This window comes from Heptranchias perlo, chromosome 32, assembly GCF_035084215.1.
Source record: "Heptranchias perlo isolate sHepPer1 chromosome 32, sHepPer1.hap1, whole genome shotgun sequence".
Taxonomy (NCBI): Eukaryota; Metazoa; Chordata; class Chondrichthyes; order Hexanchiformes; family Hexanchidae; genus Heptranchias; species Heptranchias perlo.
In genome coordinates, this window is record NC_090356.1 from 1892875 (window position 1) to 1910686 (window position 17812).

The 17812-nt window shown below is 49.6% G+C and overlaps 1 protein-coding gene across 1 annotated transcript; it reads right to left on the reverse strand.

Annotated features, from left to right (window-relative positions):
• Nucleotides 1-2098: 2098 nt before the first annotated feature.
• On the reverse strand, nucleotides 2099-15123 carry LOC137300781 (taste receptor type 1 member 3-like). The gene is made up of 6 exons (XM_067970042.1): nucleotides 14966-15123; nucleotides 10045-10345; nucleotides 7531-8343; nucleotides 5766-5969; nucleotides 3595-3715; nucleotides 2099-3237 (listed from the first exon to the last, which is right to left on the reverse strand). Exons 1-6 carry the CDS (start codon nucleotides 15121-15123, stop codon nucleotides 2309-2311), a joined length of 2526 nt encoding a protein of 841 aa, XP_067826143.1. The 3' UTR covers nucleotides 2099-2308.
• Between the last annotated feature and the right edge of the window lie 2689 nt (nucleotides 15124-17812).

Below are 17812 nucleotides of genomic sequence, written 5' to 3' on the forward strand. Positions count from 1 at the left end.
CGTCACCCTGGGCGTCACTGTCACCCTGGGCGTCACTGTCACTCTGGGAATCACTGTCACCCTGGGAATCACTGTCACCCTGGGCGTCACTGTCACTCTGGGAGTCACTGTCACGCTGGGAATCACTGTCACTCTGGGAGTCACTGTCACTCTGGGAGTCACCGTCACTCTGGGAATCACTGTCACGCTGGGAATCACTGTCACCCTAGGAATCACTGTCACACTGGGAGTCACTGTCACACTGGGAGTCACTGTCACACTGGGAGTCACTAACACTGGGAGTCACAGTCCAATCCCACATACATCAATCGTAACGTAATAACATAATGGCCCCTCATTGACTAGCTGAAACATACACATGACTAGGTTGTACCTGAGCTCACCCAGTGAGGAGATTAAAATCCCATTTAGACGAAGATATCAAGTAATTTTTTTTAAAGTTTGAGAACGTAAATAGTGAAAGATTATTACCCCTGCTTGGTAAATTTAAGACTATTCCTTGTCGGGATGTGGGCACACTGGCACGGTCAGCATGAGAAGGTGCCAGTAGATCTTGCTTGCTAGGCCACTTCAGAAGGCAAACCATATACAGGTGAAACTTCCTCATTCGGTATTTACCATACCTCCAGTTACTCAGGAGAATCTTCTATACACCCCCTGTTACCTAATGAGAATTCTCTATGCATCCTAGTTACCCATTAAGTGCCCTCTATGTACCCCAATTACCTATTGAGTGCCCTCTATGTACCCCAGTTACCCATTGAGTGCCCTCTATGTACCCCAGTTACCCATTGAGTGCCCTCTATGTACCCCAGTTACCTATTGAGTGCCCTCTATGTACCCCAGTTACCCATTGAGTGCCCTCTATGTACCCCAGTTACCTATTGAGTGCCCTCTATGTACCCTAGTTACCCATTGAGTGCCCTCTGTGTACCCCAGTTACCCATTGAGTGCCCTCTATGTACCCCAGTTACCCATTGAGTGCCCTCTGTGTACCCCAGTTACCCATTGAGTGCCCTCTGTGTACCCCAGTTACCCATTGAGTGCCCTCTGTGTACCCCAGTTACCCATTGAGTGCCCTCTGTGTACCCTAGTTACCCATTGAGTGCCCTCTATGTACCCCAGTTACCCAATGAGTGCCCTCTGTGTACCCCAGTTACCCATTGAGTGCCCTCTGTGTACCCTAGTTACCCATTGAGTGCCCTCTGTGTACCCCAGTTACCCATTGAGTGCCCTCTATGTACCCCAGTTACCCATTGAGTGCCCTCTGTGTACCCTAGTTACCCAATGAGTGCCCTCTATGTACCCCAGTTACCCAATGAGTGCCCTCTATGTACCCCAGTTACCCATTGAGTGCCCTCTATGTACCCCAGTTACCCATTGAGTGCCCTCTGTGTACCCCAGTTACCCATTGAGTGCCCTCTATGTACCCCAGTTACCCATTGAGTGCCCTCTATGTACCCCAGTTACCCATTGAGTGCCCTCTATGTACCCCGGTTACCCAATGAGTGCCCTCTGTGTACCCCAGTTACCCATTGAGTGCCCTCTATGTACCCCGGTTACCCAATGAGTGCCCTCTGTGTACCCCAGTTACCCATTGAGTGCCCTCTATGTACCCCGGTTACCCAATGAGTGCCCTCTATGTACCCCGGTTACCCAATGAGTGCCCTCTGTGTACCCCAGTTACCCATTGAGTGCCCTCTATGTACCCCAGTTACCCATTGAGTGCCCTCTATGTACCCCAGTTACCCATTGAGTGCCCTCTGTGTACCCCGGTTACCCAATGAGTGCCCTCTGTGTACCCCAGTTACCCATTGAGTGCCCTCTGTGTACCCCGGTTACCCATTGAGTGCCCTCTATGTACCTCAGCTACCTATCGAGTATTCTGACCAAGATGCAGTGGGACCTCCTGGAAGGGTTTATAGATGTCAGGAGAGGACAGGCCAGGTTCCCCTGTGAGTCCGCCCATCTGTCAATCTTTGTCAAAACTCTTTGTCCAGGCTCAGACTAGACGAATGGTGACAACGATATGATCACCTCATGGAACTGACAGTAAGAGACACTGCCTTCAAGAGAAGAAGGAGATAACAAAGAAATCTGGAGGCAAAATGACTCATATAGTTTAATGATTGACCAACCCTGGGAATGTCTCGGCTTCTACAATATAATCGGATTGTATGTGTCACCTGTAGACGCCCACAGCATACGTTACACATCACATGGTACATTTGGGATCTACTTTAGGTCTGAAGACCTACACCCTGCTGGAGGGAGGGGGCCCAACACCCCTCCCAAAATAACAATGTTCTCACTTCACGTCCTTCCTTGTTGGAGTTTGCAGAGTGTATATTTGAAAATATTCGGTGGTGTTGTACTGCGGCTTAAACCAAATAACAGAACATTTGGGGATGAAATAGGCAGTGAGGATTCCGAAGGAACTGATGAGTATGGCAGAAATCTCGACGGCTGCTGCATGTTTCTTGTTTACAGTCGGATAGATTGGGATGAAGCAGATCCAGGTGGTGAGATAGAACAGCATGGAGATACTGATCTCTCGGGCCAAGTTGTAGGTTTGAGCCGGGGTCTGGATCAGAAAGGTACACATGAAACAGGCCAGTGCCAGTAGCCCACTGCACCCCAACATCAACCAGAACATCACCTCCGCATCGCTCTTACAGAAGAGGACAAGGGCATCTTCAGAATCGCCCGTCGTCCTCAGGAGAAAGTCACCGTGGGTGTTCAGCCAAAAATAGCAAATGCAGCCTTGTCCCCCGAGGCTGGTGCAGATGACGAGGTATCTGCCAGTGTGTTTGTATCTGTGCAGGAAAGACTTGGTTAAGCTGGTGAGCTCAGTGGTGAGCACAATCTGCACCGAGTTAACTAAAAGAGTTGAGATGCAGATGGTGAGGCTGATGGCAGTGAGAGGCTGGCGTGATTTACAGGCGAGTTCAGTGGGTTCGCCGAGATACAGCAACGAGCCGCAGCACAGGAGAGCCAGTGAGGTCAGGGTGACCATGTTCATCTTTCCTCCAGTACCTTCCACCATCGGAGAGCTAGAATTCACCAGAAAGATCACCGTGACAGCCAATATCAGAGTGAGCTCGAGCACCATGAGCAACAGCAGAGTTACACCGACAGGTGAGGCCCAGGACAAGTACTGCAGGGTCCTCTTAAAGCAGGAAGGGCTGTTTGGTGGGGACCACTCATCGGGTTGGCAAGGATTGCATGAAAAGCCATCTGTAAAATTAAATCGTTACTTACAAAACATAAAATAATGCTCATCAGGTAGCAATATGACAGAGAAAACCCTTTACATCTTGCACCCAGTGACAATCCCACCCGAACCCCTCGATTAGATTCCAGTCTGTAACTCACTCCTGGGTATCTGTTATTCTATATATAAACCCCCCCGAACCCCTCGATTAGATTCCAGCCTGTAACTCACTCCCGGGTATCTGTTATTCTATATATAAACTATCGATCTCCCTATAACTGGGTTTCTTGCTGTAATTAAAGTGTTAGCGAATGATCTGCTCCGATTTGTTTGCTATGATCTAATCCACTGCGTGTCAGAAGGTGAGTAATCAGACTCACCGGTCGAGTTCTGGAAGGTTCCTCTCGGACAATCTTCACATTTGAAGCAGCAAGAGTACAGGCTGGTGAGAATCTTTTTCTGCCCCGGGTCACAGCTCTTGGAACAGTGGGATGGAGGTACCTGCGAGTGTGTACACAGGTAGCATGCTCATTAGTTCTTACAGAGCCTTATAAACACTGCAGGGATCATTGGTTCTCTGTGGACTGGGCCCTGAGGATTGACTCTAACTGGCTCACTATGTTTGAGGTTGGGAGCCGTTCATTCACCAGAAACCCCTCCAGTTTTTATCGGTGTTAACTCGGTCCAATCTATTCTCTGCCCTGGGACTGCAATCAGTGATGTATTTGGACAGTTTGGGCCACAGAGATTCACACTGCTTAAAAAGATTGAAGAAATCAGCTCAGAGATCTGAGCGAGCCTTTGGCTCAGTGAATGCAGTCCTAGCCTCTGAGTTCGGTGCACTCCAGACAGTCCCGGAGACTGGAGACAGGAGACTGGAGCTCCAGACAGTCCCGGAGACTGGAGACCGGAGACTGGAGCTCCAGACAGTCCAGGAGACTGGAGACTGGAGCTCCAGACAGTCCCGGAGACTGGAGACTGGAGCTCCAGACAGTCCCGGAGACTGGAGACTGGAGCTCCAGACAGTCCAGGAGACTGGAGACTGGAGCTCCAGACAGTCCAGGAGACTGGAGACCGGAGACTGGAGCTCCAGACAGTCCCGGAGACTGGAGACTGGAGCTCCAGACAGTCCAGGAGACTGGAGACCGGAGACTGGAGCTCCAGACAGTCCAGGAGACTGGAGTCTGGAGCTCTAGACAGTCCCGGCAACTGGAGAGTGGAGCTCCAGACAGTGCCAGTGATTGGAGACCGGAGCTTCAGACAGTCCCAGAGACTGGAGACCGGAACTCCAGACAGTCCCGGAGACTGGAGACTGGAGCTCCAGACAGTCCCGGAGACTGGAGACCGGAACTCCAGACAGTCCCAGAGACTGGAGACTGGAACTCCAGACAGTCCCGGAGACTGGAGAACGGAGCTCCAGACAGTCCCGGAGACTGGAGACTGGAACTCCAGACAGTCCCGGAGAGCGGAGACCGGAGCTCCGGCTCTGAATTCCGGGTTGACATCCAGCGGGATGTTCGTGTCCGGGGGGTGCGGGTGACCCTCCCCTCCCCTCATCGTATGGGTTGTGGGAGCCCATAAAACCCTCCCCCCGGATTGGACTAACCCCCCGATCGGCCGGTATAGAGACGGTCACGGCCGTGGAAGGAGTGTTCACGTCACGGCCTGTCAGACTGTTAATCAGCATCGGAATCCTCCCACTACTTGGAAAAGTGATAGCAATGCAAGAGCTTGCATGTATATAATGTCTTTTATGTAGGAAAGCATGACAAGATGCTTCAGGGAAGCGTTATCAGACAAAAAATGGTCAAGATGAGCTCAGAGAGGGCGTGAGGGGAGATAGAAGAGAAACTAGAGAAAGATGCGAGTTCAGGGCTAGAGCAGGGGGTAACCTTGGGTTGAAGTTTGGCTCGGTGAGCTTGGGGAAGGGAGGGAAGTGGCAGAGGCAGTTGAACGGATGGTCTCAATCTTAGTGACAAAGAAGTCCATGAGCTCCTCACACTTTTCGTTGGAGGTGAGGGTGGAGCGGGCAGGGGAGAGGGGTTTAAGAAGACAATTTGTAGTGACGGAGAAGCCAGGGGTTATCTTTGCATTCCAGGATGCTCCTGGACTAGTGATCAGTTTTGGCAGAGGAGAGTAGGAGCCGATAGTGCTTTATGTGATCCAGCCAAATATGGCGATGAATGACTAAACCAGTTGTCCGCCATAAACATTCATACATCCTTTGGACTTAAGGGAGCGGAAATGAGGGCCATACCAGGCAGAACGACCAGGGTGAGAGAGACCTTTAACGTCAGAAAACGTCCCAAGGCGTTTCACAGGAGCGATTATCAGACAAAAATTTACACTGAGCCAAAAAAGGAGATACTGGGATGGGTGACTAAAAGCTTGGTCCAAAAGCTAGGTTTTAACGTGGAGAAAGAGAGGTGGAGAGGTTTAGGGAGGGAATTCCAGAGCTTAGGGCTTGGACGGCTGAAGGCACGGCCGCCAATGGTGGAGCGATTGGAGTGGGGGATGGGCATTATTCCATATAAATGTCACCCTGACTTACGGTATTGTCGTCTGTTTTCCATTGAATCTGGGCAGTGTGGATGGTCAGGTGATCCTTGTAGCTGCCAATCACTGGCAGCCTGAGCCGGCCAGCGTGGCGAGTCCAGGTTATGATGTCGTACCCTCTCTGAGGGTTTCCTGCAGCATCGTAGTGAACGGTGGTGTTACTGACACTGAAATTCACTCGCTTTAATTCTTCCAGCAGCTGTTAACAAAAAAAAAAGTCAGTCAAGTATCGATCATTTCAGGTCTTGTCCTAGAAATCTGACTGCTCCTGAAAATGCTGCTCACGCCTGTTAGTGTTGACTCAGGCAGCACGTGATACTCACGCTGCCCCCTAAATATAATCTGGTGGGAGGAGCACCTCCGGCTGAAACTGCATGGGCGTTTCCTGCCCGCCAGATTGGGAGTTTAAGAGGTCAGTAAGTGACCAAGAATGGGGGGGCACGCAGCCAAATTTCTAGGCTGTTATCTCCAGGGCGATTGTACATTTCAGGACTGGAGGACTCCAGATTTGTCACAGCAGGAAATAGATGACCCTGGAGACTGGGACTAAAGACCGCGGGAGATGGGGAGGCACTGGGGGGAAAGGCACTTGGGGCCTGGCTTCAAATCCACACAGAGTAAAGGTGTGAATTCCTGCGAGTGTGTTTAAAAAAAGGGAAAGTTTTCTACTTGTTTCACACTGAGTCCGTGTGTAAAGAGCGATTGCAGGTCACAGTCGGGACAGAGAAAGAGCAGCTTTTCTCTCTCTGGGAATCAGTCTACAGGTTCAGGGTATACACACCCTGTGATCAGACAGTGCGGTCACTACTGGGGACCCTGTGATCAGACAGTGCGGTCACTACTGGGGGACCCTGTGATCAGACAGTGCGGTCACTACTGGGGGACCCTGTGATCAGACAGTGCGGTCACTACTGGGGGACCCTGTGATCAGACGGTGTGGTCACTACTGGGGGACCCTGTGATCAGACAGTGCGGTCACTACTGGGGACCCTGTGATCAGACAGTGCGGTCACTACTGGGGACCCTGTGATCAGACAGTGCGGTCACTACTGGGGGACCCTGTGATCAGACAGTGCGGTCACTACTGGGGGACCCTGTGATCAGACAGTGGGGTCACTACTGGGGGACCCTGTGATCAGACGGTGCGGTCACTACTGGGGACCCTGTGATCAGACAGTGCGGTCACTACTGGGGGACCCTGTGATCAGACGGTGTGGTCACTACTGGGGGACCCTGTGATCAGACAGTGCGGTCACTACTGGGGACCCTGTGATCAGACAGTGCGGTCACTACTGGGGGACCCTGTGATCAGACGGTGTGGTCACTACTGGGGGACCCTGTGATCAGACAGTGCGGTCACTACTGGGGACCCTGTGATCAGACAGTGCGGTCACTACTGGGGACCCTGTGATCAGACAGTGCGGTCACTACTGGGGGACCCTGTGATCAGACAGTGCGGTCACTACTGGGGGACCCTGTGATCAGACAGTGCGGTCACTACTGGGGACCCTGTGATCAGACAGTGCGGTCACTACTGGGGACCCTGTGATCAGACAGTGCGGTCACTACTGGGGGACCCTGTGATCAGACGGTGCGGTCACTACTGGGGACCCTGTGATCAGACAGTGCGGTCACTACTGGGGGACCCTGTGATCAGACAGTGCGGTCACTAGAAATTGTAATCACATTTTAAAGGCAAATAATTTCAGGTCCGTTGGCAGTGATTCCCATGGGGCCTCGGGCCCTGAGCATTCCTATACCTGCCAGCTGTACCATCTGGTTGTATTTTGGCATCTTCCAGCGTGGCACTTGAGCAGAGCGTGCAGTGCGTGGGCAATGCTGTACACCGCCATATACACACTGAATGTGTCCCGTCTCACTGGCTGATCCAACACCACCGACAGGTTATCTGGAGACAGGTGCTGAACGTCACTGAGCAGCTGACCGGATGGTTCCGTGGGGTACGGCCAAAAAGGAAAGGACTGATTCCCACCATGTTCTGCACTGAAGTTCTGTCTCCTCATGTCCCTGATGTTTGTGAGATGGTTTAAAACATAAGCCTGGAAACCCGGCATGCTGCCACTATTAATGGCTGTACCGATCACAGTGCCAATGCGCTCAATGCCTGGTGTGTGAATAACAAGGTCTGACTTGACCCAGGCCTCACTTGCAATCCAGACCTTCCTGGTGATGTTCATCTTAACTGCCTGTTGCAGCAGTTCCTGAGCAGGTCCCTCGCTGGAGAAGAGGATGATGACATTGACATTCATCTGACCGATCTGGCCCACAATCTCGGAGATTTTTCGTTTGGTGCTGGGCAGACTGAGGTAGGTGGGGATCATGTCAATGTAACCTACACAGATACTTTGGAGTGACGAGTATTTGTTCACCAGTTCTATTCCCTGCCGCCCGTATTCATCGTCACTCCCGATTCCAACAATCCAATTCCAGTTGAACTTTCTGACTATGGAGACAAGGGCCATGGCCTGATTCTTGTCGCTTGGCATTACCCTCAGGAACGATGGGAAGATCTTTTTGTTGCTCAGTTCCTCACTGGAGGCCCCGTAGCTAATCTGAAAAATGAAGAGAATCCGCGATTGTATCATCACACGTCACTGTCTCCCCGTCCCAACCTATCTTGTCTCTCTCTGCTCCACCAATGCAACTATGGCCAGTGCTCCTCTGAATTTAGCTTTCTTGCTCCTTTTGAGATCCTACACACCTCTCCTCTCTCTGCATCTTCATGGTGTTGAAGTCAAGATTCATTGCTCAAACACATCCTTTCTCCAATCTGTGGAGCTCCTCACCTCCCTCATTCTTCCCTTCCTCCCACAATCTGTGAGATTAAGACCCAGGTTTGATGTCACCTAATCACTAGTTCCTGATTCACCTCATCTTCTCTCCTATTTTAACTCTGGCCCCTGTCCTGCACTCTGGGCCTCTGCCCAACACCAGGTTTCTCAATTTAGAAGAACTAAATATATCTTGGTGGGTAATTTGCTTTGAATTGTACCCGTTTTCTCCCTGATTCTCCCTAAACTGTTGACAGTCTCATGGGATTATGGGTCTCTCTAGTTCCTCACACAAGGGACCATTCTGCATGTGTGGAGCTAGGCTGCAGGACTGAACTTCCTGGCCCTTGATCCCAGGGAACATTTAGATCCCCAGGCGCATAAGGCAACAGAAAGCGGGAGAAGACCAAAGTGACTGGGTCTCGAACCCTTTGCCCTGATATTTATGGGGGTTAGCTGTTGACGGAAATATTCTAATGAGGTGTGAGGAGCCAATCCTATTCTTCCCCGCCCCCACTTCCCCCACCTCATTGGCCTGTCCTAATGTCAGCTGGGCACGAGCACTGGAGAAACATAGCACTGAGACCTGCCCCTGGGTCCCTGCCGACTGGAGGGATTTCGAGGGTACAGGGGGCAGGCCGATGACTTACAGGTGAGCACTGTTATCATTAATCTTCAACGCGCCTCCAAAATCTTAACCTTCAATCGGGACCTTTGTCGACCAAGGCCAGAGATTTCCCTGGCCCTACCAGTGGCACCAGGTCCTGTCTGCTTCGGCCCAGGATAGGACATCCCAGGACACTTTTGGTAAGCTGCTCCTGTCTAATGCTGGTATGGGGGGTGGGGCAGTAAAATCTTAATTAATCTTTCCATGCTACTCGTCTGTAGGAAGCATCACAGGCGACGCTGATTCTGTGCTCACTCCAGGTCCACGCACACACACACTTTCCAGCAGGGTCACTGGACAGTGATCAGGAGCAGGAACCCTGGCTGATTTCCCCTCTCTCTAACCCCAGCGGTCACTGGACAGTGATCAGGAGCAGGAACCCTGGCTGATTTCCCCTCTCTCTAACCCAGGGGTCACTGGACAGTGATCAGGAGCAGGAACCCTGGCTGATTTCCCCTCTCTCTAACCCAGCGGTCACTGGACAGTGATCAGGAGCAGGAACCCTGGCTGATTTCCCCTCTCTCTAACCCCAGGGGTCACTGGACAGTGATCAGGAGCAGGAACCCTGGCTGATTTCCCCTCTCTCTAACCCCAGGGGTCACTGGACCGTGATCAGGGGCAGGAACCCTGGCTGATTTCCCCTCTCTCTGATTTTCTTTTCCATTTACTTTACTGGAGTGTAAAACTCACTGCCGATTCGCTATCTCCCGTTTTGCGTTCCCCGCCAGGATGGATTTCTACTCCGGAGTCTTTAACTCTGAATTGCCACAATGTGAGAGGGGTTTGTTTGGCAAAACATGAATGACACAACTTACATGTGGAATTAAAAATAAGCTGAACAATTTGTCTGTGAGAATCGCCTGTTCCGATGTCCAGGGTCCTATCAGTGCTATCACACGGCTCCTGTACTCTGTGTAATTGCAGAGCACTTCAATCCCATTCCCCTTGTCTTTCGATAATAATAGAAGGCTGGGCAGGAGGGAGACCAAGTTCTCGAAACAGTCATCGTAGATTTCATAACCCAACTGCACGTTCGGCAGAAGGGAGGTGGAGTTATTTATTTCATCGATTGCAAACGTCATCGCCAGGAACATCCCATAACCGTAGGGGTAAAAGCTTAAACAGAGATAAACTGGAGATTAGCGCCATACACATATCAGCTAGGAATAGACACCTCTGAAACCACAGGGAGATAACAGAAAGGGGGAGGGAGAAACAGGGAGACAGTAATAGAAAAGGAGAGGGATAAAGAGAGAGAGACAGTAATAGGGAGAAATAGAGAGATGCCGGATCTAGTACTGGGGAATGGAGTGGGGCAGGAGGAACATGTTTCAGTGGGGGAGCATTTGGGGAACAGTGATCATAATATCATTAGGTTTAGAGTAATTATGGAAAAGGACAAGGAAAATTAAATGTGAAAATTCTCAACTAGAGGAGGTCTAATTCCAGTGAGTTGAAAAGGGATCTGGCCCAGGTGGATTGGAATCAAAGATTGACAGGTAAAACAGTAAATAAACAATGGGAGGCCTTTTAACGAGGAGACACATTCCTACGAGGGGGGAGGGAAGGGCATCCAAAGTTAGAGTTCCCCGGATGAGTAAAGATATAGAGATTAAAATGAAACAGGAAAAGGAGGCTTATGATAAATGTCAGGTTCATCATTCAGTGGAGAACCAGGCTGAATACAGAAAGTACAGGGGAAAACTGTAAAAAGGGAATCAGAGGGGCAAAGGGAGACTGTGAGAATAGATTAGCAGGTAACATAAAAGGGAATCCAAAAGTCTTTTATAAACATATAAATAGTAAAAGGGGAGTCAAAGGAAGGGTGGGGCCGATTAGGAACCAAAAAGGAGATCTTCTTGTGGAGGCAGAGGGAATGGCTGAGGTACTAAATGAGTAGTTTGCATCTGTCTTCACTAAAGAAGAGGATGCTGCCGTGTCATGGTAAGGGAGGAGGTAATAGAGATATTGGATAAGGTACAAATAGATAAAGAGGAGGGACTTAAAAGGTCGGCAGTGCTCAAAGTAGAAAAGTCACCCGGTCCGGATGGGATGATCCTCGGTTACTGAGGGAAGTAAGGGTGGAAATTGCGGAGGCTCTGGCCACAATCTTCCAATCCCCCATAGAGTTGGGAGTGGTGCCGGAGGACTGGAGGATTGCAAATGTTACACCCTTGTTCAAAAAAGGGGAGAGGGATAAACCCAGAAATTACAGGCCAGTCAGCTTAATGTTGAGGGTGGAGAAACATTTAGAGACACTAATCTGGGACAAAATTAATTGGCACTTGGAAAATTATGGGTTAATAAATGAAAGTCAGCACGGATTTGTTAAAGGAAAAAGTGTTTGGTTAACTTGATTGAGTCCTTTGATGAAGTAATGGAGAGGGTTGATGAGGGTAGTGTGGTTGATGTTGTGTATATGGACTTTCAAAAGGTATTTGATAAATTACCACATAATAGACTTGTTAGCAAAATTAAAGCCCATGGGATTAAAGGGATAGTGACAGCATGGATACAAAATTGGCTAAAGGACAGAAAGCAGAGAGTAATGGTGAACGATTTGATTTTCAGACTGGAGGGAAGTATACAGTGGTGTTCCCCAGGGGTCAGTATTAGGACCACTGCTCTTTTTGATATATATTAATGACCTGGACTTGGGTATAGAGGGTATAATTTCAAAGATTGCAGATGACATAAAACTTGGAAATGTAGTAAACATAGTAACAGACTTCAGGAGGACTTAGACAGACTGGTGAAATGGGCAGACACAAGGCAAATGAAATTTAATGCAGAGAAGTGTGAAGTGAGACATTTTGGTAGGAAGAATGAGGAGAGACAATATAAACAAAATGGTACAATTTTAAAGGGGGTGCAGGAACAGAGAGACCTGGGGGTGTAGGTACACAAGACTTTGAAGGTGGCAGGACAAGCTGAGAAGGTTGTTAAAAAAGCATATGGGATCCTGGGCTTTATTAATAGAGGTATAGAGTACAAAAGCAAGGAAGTGTGTCCAGCTGCAGCTACTGGCTAACCGTATTTCGGAACTGGAGCTGCGGGTGGACTCACTATGGAGCATCCGCGATGCTGAGACTATCGTGGATAGCACGTTCAGTGAGGTGGTCACACTGCAGGTAAAGATTACGTAGTCAGAAAGGAAATGGGTGACCGCCAGGCAGAGTAAAAGGACTAGGCAGGTAGAGCAGGAGTCCCCTGGGGCCATCTCCCTCTCAAACAGATATACCACTTTGGATACTGTTGGGGGAGATGGCTTATCAGGGGAAAGCAGCAAGAGCCAAGTTCATGGCACCACGGGTGGCTCTGCTGCACAGGAGGGGAGGAAGAAGAGTGGCAGGGCTATAGTGATAGGGGATTCAATTGTAAAGGGAATAGATAGGCGTTTCTGCGGCCGCAAACGTGACTCCAGGATGGTATGTTGCCTCCCTGGCGCTAGGGTCAAGGATGTCACGGAGCGGCTGCAGGGCATTCTGGAGGGGGAGGGTGAACAGCCAGTAGTCGTGGTCCATATCGGTACCAACGACATAGGTAAAAAAAGGGATGAGGTCCTGCAAGGTGAATTTAAGGAGTTAGGAGATAAATTAAAAAGCAGGACCTCAAAAATTTGTTGAGTGTATTCAGGAGGAATTTCTCATTCAGTATGTGGATGGCCCGACTAGAGAGGGGGCAAAACTTGACCTCCTCTTGGGAAATAAGGAAGGGCAGGTGACAGAAGTGTTAGTGAGGGATCACTTTGGGACCAGTGATCATAATTCCATTAGTTTTAAGATAGCTATGGAGAATGATAGGTCTGGCCCAGAAGTTAAAATTCTAAATTGGGGAAAGGCCAATTTTGATGGTATTAGACAGGAACTTTCAGAAGTTGATTGGGAGAGTCTGTTGGCAGGCAAAGGGACGTCTGGTAAGTGGGAGGCCTTCAAAAGTGTGTTAACCAGGGTTCAAGGTAAGCACATTCCTTATAAAGTGAAGGGCAAGGCTGGTAGACGTAGGGAACCTTGGATGACTCGGGAGATTGAGGCCCTAGTCAGAAAGAAGAAGGAGGCATATGACATGCATAGGCAGCTGGGATCAAGTGGATCCCTTGAAGAGTATAGAGATTGCCGGAGTAGAGTTAAGAGAGAAATCAGGAGGGCAAAAAGGGGATATGAGATTGCTTTGGCAGATAAGGCAAAGGTGAATCCAAAGAGCTTCTACAAATACATAAAGGGCAAAAGAGTAACTAGGGAGAGAGTAGGGCCACTTAAGGATCAACAAGGTCATCTATGTGCGGAACCACTAGAGATGGGTGAGATCCTAAATGACTATTTCACATCGGTATTTACGGTTGAGAAAGGCATGGATGTTAGGGAACTTGGGGAAATAAATAGTGATGTCTTGAGGAGTGTACATATTACAGAGAGGGAGGTGCTGGAAGATGCTGGCAGCTCGCACATAAAATGCTAATGCCAAGCCTGGGACTGAAAGCAGCCCCAGACAAATTTCTAGCCCTGGGAACTAGGGTGAAGCAAAGGGATTTGGGTGTCCAGGTACACAAATCGCTGAAAGCTGGTGGACAGGTACAAATAGTAATAAAGAAGGCTAATGGAATGTTGGCCTTCATCTCAAGAGGGGTGGAATACAAAGGGGTGGAAATTATGCTCCAGCTGTACAGAGCTCTGGTCAGACCCCATCTGGAGAGACTGGGTTCAGTTCTGGGCCCCGCCCCTCAGGAAGGATATATTGGCCTTGGAGGGGGGGCAGCGCAGATACACCAGAATGATACCGGGGTTAAAAGGGTTAAATTATGAGGACAGGTTGCACAGACTGGGCTTGTATTTCGTCAAGTATAGAAGATTAAGTGGTGATCTGATTGAGGTGTTTAAATGAATAAAGGGATTCGATAGGGTAGATAGAGAGAAACTATTTCCTCTGATGGGAGAATCCAGAACAAGGGGGCACAATCTTAAAATTAGAGTCAGACCGTTTAAGAGTGAAATCAGGAAGCACTTTTTCACAAAAAGGGTTGTAGAAATCTGGAAAACTCTCTCCCAAAAAGCAATGAATGCTGGGGGTCAATTGGAGCTTTCAAGTCAGAGATCGAGAGATTTTTGTTGGGTAAGGGTATCGAGGGATATGGAACAAAAGCAGGAAGATGGAGAGGAGGTGCAGATCAGCCTTGATCTAAATGAACAGTGGAACAGCCTCGAGGACTGAATAACCTCCTCCTGTTCCTGTGTTCCTCAGGAGCAAAGGTCCCACCTCACTTTCTGAGCCCGACACTCACATAAAAAGTGGCCACTTAGATGAGGTACTAGAGACCTGAACCCCGGGGAGAGTCAGCACCTTCAGGAGAGGAGGGGACCTGAACCCCGGGGAGAGTCAGCACCTTCAGGAGAGGAGGGGACCTGAACCCCAGTGAGAGTCAGCACCTTCAGGAGAGGAGGGAACCTGAACCCCAGTGAGAGTCAGCACCTTCAGGAGAGGAGGGGACCTGAACCCCAGTGAGAGTCAGCACCTTCAGGAGAGGGGGGGACCTGAACCCCAGTGAGAGTCAGCACCTTCAGGAGAGGAGGGGACCTGAACCCCAGTGAGAGTCAGCACCTTCAGGAGAGGGGGGGACCTGAACCCCAGTGAGAGTCAGCACCTTCAGGAGAGGGGGGGACCTGAACCCCAGGGAGAGTCAGTACCTTCAGGAGATGAGGAGAGAAATTAAAGTTGCCCCATCAGATTACATTTCCTTACCTGTCACATGTCACCTTCTCGGGCTTCAACCGATTAGTGAGCCCAACAGTAATCTCATGAAGAGGGAACAAGGCTCCTACGGTGTAGTCTCCGGGCAGCGTGTACTCTGCATCGATTCCATGAGGCCCCTGACTCTCACTCACTGAACCCTTGCCCATTACTAAATAGAAAACCAAATGCAAGAGACCACAAATCATTTCAAACCACAACAAATGTCTCCACATTAATGGCATTTTTCTTCTGTGCAAACAGAAAACTGGGTGATTTTTTTGTGATCGGTCATTTAGTCTGCTTTCCTTTTAATCAAATAATCACGCTGCCTCATTTGAAGGGTATTTGCATTTCTTGCATGTGCTGAACAACATCCAAAACTGAACCACCAATGGAACGGCACTTCTCGTTAAAAATAATCCAAGGTCAGGCTTTTTTGTGGCCCTGGGTCACTTAAAGGTAATGACCAAATATTGTGTGGCCACATTCATATCATCGTCCTGCCTTTGATCAGAAGGTGCGGTCAGGAGAAGGCTAATAGCTTCCTTTTGCATAGATTAACCCCACCGACCCACCATATCCCTCAACCCCACCTACCCACCATATCCCTCAACCCCACCTACCCACCATATCCCTCAACCCCACCTACCCACCATATCCCTCAACCCCACCTACCCACCATATCCCTCAACCCCACCTACCCACCATATCCCTCAACCCCACCGACCCACCATATCCCTCAACCCCACCTACCCACCATATCCCTCAACCCCACCTACCCACCATATCCCTCAACCCCACCTACCCACCATATCCCTCAAACCCACCTACCCACCATATCCCTCAACCCCACCTACCCACCATATCCCTCAACCCCACCTACCCACCATATCCCTCAACCCCACCTACCCACCATATCCCTCAACCCCACCTACCCACCATATCCCTCAACCCCACCGACCCACCATATCCCTCAACCCCACCGACCCACCATATCCCTCAACCCCACCGACCCACCATATCCCTCAACCCCACCGACCCACCATATCCCTCAACCCCACCTACCCACCATATCCCTCAACCCCACCTACCCACCATATCCCTCAACCCCACCGACCCACCATATCCCTCAACCCCACCTACCCACCATATCCCTCAACCCCACCTACCCACCATATCCCTCAACCCCACCTACCCACCATATCCCTCAACCCCACCTACCCACCATATCCCTCAACCCCACCTACCCACCATATCCCTCAACCCCACCTACCCACCATATCCCTCAACCCCACCTACCCACCATATCCCTCAACCCCACCTACCCACCATATCCCTCAACCCCACCTACCCACCATATTCCTCAACCCCACCTACCCACCATATCCCTCAACCCCACCTACCCACCATATCCCTCAACCCCACCTACCCACCATATTCCTTAACCCCACCTATTCACCATATCCCTCAACCCCACCTTCTCTCCATAATCCTCAATATTTATCCCTCAACAAATATCACTAAAACAGATTATCTGGTCATTATCACATTGCTGGGATCTTGCTGTGCGCAAATTGGCTGCCGCGTTTCATAAGAACATAAGAAATAGGAGCAGGAGTAGGCCAATCGGCCCCTCGAGCCTGCTCCGCCATTCAATAAGATCATGGCTGATCTGATCCTAACCTCAAATCTAAATTCATGTCCAATTTCCTGCCCGCTCCCCGTAACCCCTAATTCCCTTTACTTCTAGGAAACTGTCTATTTCTGTTTTAAATTTATCTAATGGTGTAGCTTCCACAGCTTCCTGGGGCAGCAAATTCCACAGACCTACCACCCTCTGAGTGAAGAAGTTTCTCCTTATCTCAGTTTTGAAAGAGCAGCCCCTTATTCTAAGATTATGCCCCCTAGTTCTAGTTTCACCCATCTTTGGGAACATCCTTACCGCATCCACCCGATCAAGCCCCTTCACAATCTTATATGTTTCAATAAGATCGCCTCTCATTCTTCTGAACTCCAATGAGTAGAGTCCCAATCTACTCAACCTCTCCTCATATGTCCACCCCCTCATCCCCGGGATTAACCGAGTGAACCTTCTTTGTACTGCCTCGAGAGCAAGTATGTCTTTTCTTAAGTATGGAGACCAAAACTGTATGCAGTATTCCAGGTGCGGTCTCACCAATACCTTATATAATATAAGTTTCCTACATTACAACAGTGACTACACTTCAAAAAATGAGTGCATTGTCTGTAAACACTTTGGGACATCTTGAAGTCATGAAAGGTGCTATATAAATGCAAGTTCATTTGTTTATACGTTCTCTCTCTCTTTGTATCTAACGCTCTCTCTGTCTCTACTCTCTCTCTCTGTCTCTCCTCTCTCTCTCTCTCTCTCTCTACTCTCTCTCTCTCTCTGTCTCTACTCTCTCTCTCTCTACTCTCTCTCTCTCTGTCTCTACTCTCTCTCTCTCTCTGTCTCTACTCTCTCTCTCTCTGTCTTTAGTCTCTCTGTCTCTACTCTCTCTCTCTCTCTGTCTCTACTCTCTCTCTCTCTCTGTCTCTACTCTCTCTCTCTCTCTCTGTCTTTAGTCTCTCTGTCTCTACTCTCTCTCTCTCTCTGTCTCTACTCTCTCTCTCTCTCTGTCTCTACTCTCTCTCTCTCTCTCTCTGTCTCTACTCTCTCTCTCTCACTCTCCCCCGCCCCACCTCCTGCCCCCATAGCAATGCAGAACTTATAAACACTGTGTGCGGGAGATTTTCAGTTGTTCGTTCTTTACCTGGGATGTTGGTGACACAAAAACAACCATTGGCTACAAGTATGAAACTGAACCGAACACTGACCCATTACATCCTCTATTC

Bases quoted from the DNA above. Each gene is read 5' to 3' on its own strand.
- LOC137300781 (XM_067970042.1), bottom strand. From the start codon at position 15,123: ATGGGCAAGGGTTCAGTGAGTGAGAGTCAGGGGCCTCATGGAATCGAT. The intron at 8,344-10,044 runs GTAAGTTGTGTC...TTCATTTTTCAG, and splicing joins GCTTATTTTTAATTCCACAT to ATTAGCTACGGGGCCTCCAG. The intron at 3,716-5,765 runs GTAAGTCAGGGT...ACACACTCGCAG, and splicing joins GGAAAACAGACGACAATACC to GTACCTCCATCCCACTGTTC.